This window comes from Phaethon lepturus, unplaced genomic scaffold, assembly GCF_000687285.1.
Source record: "Phaethon lepturus isolate BGI_N335 unplaced genomic scaffold, ASM68728v1 scaffold23857, whole genome shotgun sequence".
NCBI lineage: Eukaryota > Metazoa > Chordata > Aves > Phaethontiformes > Phaethontidae > Phaethon > Phaethon lepturus.
The window spans coordinates 6,916-11,692 of record NW_010551476.1 but is presented as its reverse complement, the minus strand read 5'-3'; the positions used below and the strand labels follow the sequence as shown (position 1 = coordinate 11,692).

At 39.2% G+C, this 4,777-nt stretch overlaps 1 protein-coding gene across 1 annotated transcript in view; it reads left to right on the top strand.

Moving 5' to 3' along the window:
- LOC104623761 (carbonic anhydrase 5B, mitochondrial-like) overlaps positions 1–4,066 on the top strand; it is an 11,647-nt gene extending 7,581 nt beyond the window's left edge. The window contains exons 6-7 of the mRNA XM_010290940.1: positions 1,631–1,786; positions 3,730–4,066. Of these exons, the coding sequence (XP_010289242.1) occupies positions 1,631–1,786; positions 3,730–3,909 (336 nt within the window). The 3' untranslated portion in view covers positions 3,910–4,066. The remainder of the gene's footprint in view (positions 1–1,630; positions 1,787–3,729) is intronic.
- The last annotated feature ends 711 nt before the right edge of the window (positions 4,067–4,777 follow it).

Below are 4,777 nucleotides of genomic sequence, written 5' to 3'. Positions count from 1 at the left end.
GCTCTTAGATTGTGTCCTCTTAGAAGGGCATATACAGGTTTAATGTATGCCCTCCTGAAGCCAGCCCTTCTGCTTCTATGAAACAGATGCCACTGGATTAGTTTTCCTATGTTGTTTAACTGGGAGGAGCTTTCTGTGCTGTGTAAAGTGGTAGTTTATTTCTTGTGGAATTAAGGCTTTCTGATCTTTGAGGAGGAGATTATTGTTTGCTTTTTTTAAAACGCTGTAGATTTTCTGCTAGGGGAATGGGACTCTTTTTTTTTCATAGCTGATTTCTGACTTCTGCCAGGAGAGGGAGTGCTGCGTCTCTGAGAGTGCTCAGAAGCAGCTCATGCTCCTCCAGGTGCCCATTACTTTTTGAAAGTATGCACACTAAAAATACACATCAAGAATTTTGCTGGCTTGTAAGCATATCCAGTTGAAGTCACTGCGCCATTATTTATCACAGTAAGGATTTTTTTTAATCCAAGTAAAATAAATATTTATGTCAGTGCAATGAAAATTCTGCCAGATAAATGCCAAACAAGTCAGTTCAGTGCCAAAAGACCTACAAAAAAAATCTGTGAATATACATCCGTTATGAGAATATAACGTTTTACAGCATATGAATTTGAAAGAAACTAAAGTCAAGATCTTTAAAAAAAAAGAAGTGGTATCAATCATTAACCTCATTAAGTTGCATGTGGGCTGCTCTAAAAGGGATCTTATTTCCAAAGGGTGTTGGTCACCCAGCAACTCATCAGCATTTGGTTTAAAACATCTGAAAACCCTTGTTGCCTTGCCAGCGTTATCACTGACTTAAGCAGCAAACTCTGAGGAGCATCACCCTGGTGAGGAGGAGGAAGGTCAGATAATACCCATTCTCATGTCCTTGCACCTTCCTCTTTCACATGAAGAGTGAAAGCTCCCATCTAGAATCTCTTGTAACCTCCTATTTTTGAAAAATTCTTTACTGTATTATTTCTCATTCTCAGTGGGGATCTGATAAAGCCTGTCTAAGGAAAAACAGGATCTTCCTTTCCTGCATTGCCAGTACATCCTGGAAATACTCCAGGAGTAAAATGTTCGTGTAGGAAATCATGCGCTCTGAAGCTCCTACATGCTGTCTGGTATCTCACTTGTGGGAGTGCATGTTCTGGAGACATGAATATTTGATGTGATTTAAATAAAACTTTAGTCCTCTTCCCTCTTCCCACTGCCTAAAATCATGTGGTGAAAAGTAAAAGCACTATTGTTTGCAGTCTAAGTGTATCTGGCAGAACTACCTGAACTTATTCCACCACTTACTCTTTCTTTTTCCTGTTTTCTTCTAGCTCCCACAAAGATGTAGTCAGTTGCTCCTTGTTTCTTCTGCACTGAATTCCTAATGGCTTGTGGGGACAATAGAAGTATTTAAATTTTGTGTATACACTAGCTGCCTCTCATGCCTCACACCCAGCTTACCAATTTTGTAGAAGTTTATGGGGTTATAAATTATTAATTTATGAAGATCATTATTAATATTCACAATAATTTTGCGTATGCATACATAACACATATAGTATTTAATCTCATTCTTAGATCTTTTTTAATATTCTGTCTTTTTTTCTAAAAGTACAGTTTTTAAAATTAAATTTTTTCTGGTGTTTAGGACACTGTTATCGAGTTTGATGTCTTTGATCCCTCCTGTTTGATACCTTCATGCCCTGACTATTGGACCTACGCAGGCTCTTTGACTACTCCTCCACTTACCGAATCAGTCACATGGATTATTAAAAAGAAGCCAATAGAGGTTGATGAGAATCAGGTAAATCTCATGCTTACATTTCAAATCATACCATACCTGTTTGACTGCCTGCTGCCACGGAAGGGAAGATGCACAGAAGTACTTGCTTACCAGTACCAGTAATTCTCTGGGAATACATAGAGATCAGTGGCTGCTTCACACCCAGTATTTGTTTGGGGAGGTATCTTGACATTAACAGCAGCTAACATTGAAAGAATTAAGACCTCTTCAGTAAGCACTTAAAGATGCTCTAGCTCTTCCATAGAGTGTTATCTTGGTCTGTGATAAACAATGCCTTGTGCTGGAAGCTGCCTCTTGAAAACTTCTAAGGTTTTTTTATTGGAACTCTGCATAATTTTGCTCTCCTTACCAGGATGCAGCCCTTTTTGTGATAGGGAGAGAGGAGAAAGGGCAGGTTTTGTGAAATTCCAAACTCTGACCTTTTGTGCATATTCTTGATAGCCACATGCATTTGCACAGAAGTCTTGCAGAGACTGCAAGGGCTAATCCTCTGTTCTTCCCTTGGGTAGACCCCAAGTCCTTCCCATGCCATTCTGATGGCGAGAGAGTGAGTCCCCATTGGGTTTTCTCCTTTGCCTTTGTAGGCATGTTTACTCTATATTGGACTGTACTGTCCTTGAATTCCTTTTTTAAATTCCTCTTTAAAAACAACAGGCAAAAAAAGGTTTCTGCAAACGTTTGCATTACAGAAGTTACTTCAAGTGGACGAGTTCGTGGTCAGTAGTCTGTTTCGAGACCAACCCTAACTTGTCACCATATGCCCACTACTGCTTTTAACTTTAGTACTTCATGTTTCAGCATGATGCTATCTGTTCCTTGGTGTGAAGTAGATGTAGGGGCAAGTAAAAATGGTCAGAAGGAGGACTCATTGGAATTGTACTGCAGTTGTGGGTTTTGTTAGAAGTTTTCGGGATTTTTTTTGTCTATTCAGAGAAGTGGAGTACTTTGAGGGGCATTACAGCACAGAACAAGTCTTGGAGACTGTTGTAAAGCAAGTAAAAATGAACAACCCCCGAAAAATCTACCATTTTTTCATGGTTTAAGAGGCACTGAAAATTATCAGTGCGTTGTCCCTGTTTTTTGAGGATTTGAAGTGCGAGTCCCAACAACATGAGGCAAAATCCTGATTTTTTTTCACTTTTTTTAAATACAATTTTTTGCGTGGAGCTTGTCCATCTAGAAGGTCATGCTCCAAACAAACACTAACTCTGAAGAACAGGCATGTACGTGATCTCAGTATTTTAGTTTACATAAAAGAACAGGGCAGGAAGAACGGAAGATTGTTAACAGAGCAGAGAGAACAGAATGCATAGTGTATCATTCTTCTTTTCAATTGAAACCTTTTTTTTTTTCCCCTTGGCTCTTTCTCCCTTCCCCCCCCCCCCCTTTGGCTCTTCTGTAGTCTCATTCTTCTATGGCATAGAAAGGCTCATAGTTTATTTAACATTGTAATGCCCTTGTGAGCATTAAAAGCTAATCTGCTGCATACTTTATTTTAATCCTCAGTTATAAACCGCTGAGAACAACAACTACGTAGATTGTTGCTTGTTGAGGTTCCCTCTTTTCTGGGTGCCAGCATATGGACATCTGTATAAGGAACTCCAGGAAGTGCGTAAATTAAGAACGTTGAAGAGGTTTATTTAAGATGGCATGTGTTCCAGTATTTGAATGGGAATCGGTTCCATCTCAGATGTGCCACATTTGAGATTTTATTTGTCTAAAGATGGCAGATGACTGACAATTCATCTTCTGCATTGATATGGATGAGAGGTGACAGCAGGTGACAAAGAAGAGCCAGAATTTTGTGCTAAAATTTCTCAGAACTCAAATGTAATAGTACCTTTGATATTTTTTTTTCCAAGCATGAATGATTGTGTTTTGTCATGAACTGCAATAATTCTCCAGTTAGTAAAGTTACAAAACTGGACCTTTCTCATTCTCAGCTGGAGGCATTTCGGATGCTGCTCTTTACTTCAGATGGTGAAGAAGAAAAGAGAATGGTAGACAACTTTCGCCCTCTTCAGCCATTAATGAACCGAACCGTCCGTTCATCCTTCCAAAGCAGGCATCTCTTGAATACTGAAGTACAGCCCAAGGACCATGCTGAGCAGATCAGACCGTAGATGGCCCATGAAATGTCAGTCCAGACTGCAATACCTGGGAATAACTGACATTATTTTTTAATTATTTTTCCTCTTTCTGCAGTGTGGGTGCACAACGTGCAGTTTCACAGCCAGCCAGTGTCAGTTCTGCTAAGTGCCATTTGACCTTCAGTAGAGAAGCTGTAGGGTTTTTTAGTGTTGTGTTTTTTAAGAAGTAGATAATATTAACCCTTAGCAAATTGACTTGCATTAAAGCAGGGATCAATTGGGAATTATTTTGACAGTTAAAGGAAAAATACGGCAGGAGGTCTCTTCCCCTGCCTGTTTTCTGAATTGTTCTGTGTCTCTTCAAATGTTCTTTCAGTGACTTGCATGAATTAATATTCCCAACTAAAAACATCCTAGCAATCAGAAAGTGTGAAGAAGTGAAAAGTATTAATATTGATCAGGACATTTTGTGGAATTATTTCAGAGGTTTGGGAAGAGAACTAGCTCCTCTAGTCACATTTTATCTTCTTCCTTTTTCATTGGTGCTTAGGCTGGTGAGAGGAGAAGGAAAAAATTACTTATAGAATCTAACCTCTTTCCATTCTATTGACTGCATGATCCATGTTCGATATGGATGCCACAGAATGTCCATTCTATCTACACCACAAGCCAGAAGACTTATTCTAAAACCTTACAACAAATGCAGAAGCTTTTAGCTTTGGCAGCTTTTACTTTTCTGTATTAATGTACCAGGAGAAGACAGCAGAAGAGAATTCACCAGTATCTCAAGATTGGCAAGAGCAGCAAATCAGGCAAAAATGTTCAACTGATCCCAGGAAACTGATGACATCAAATGAAAACAAAATTAGATAAGCCCCAGATGACCCTCCCACTGGGATTG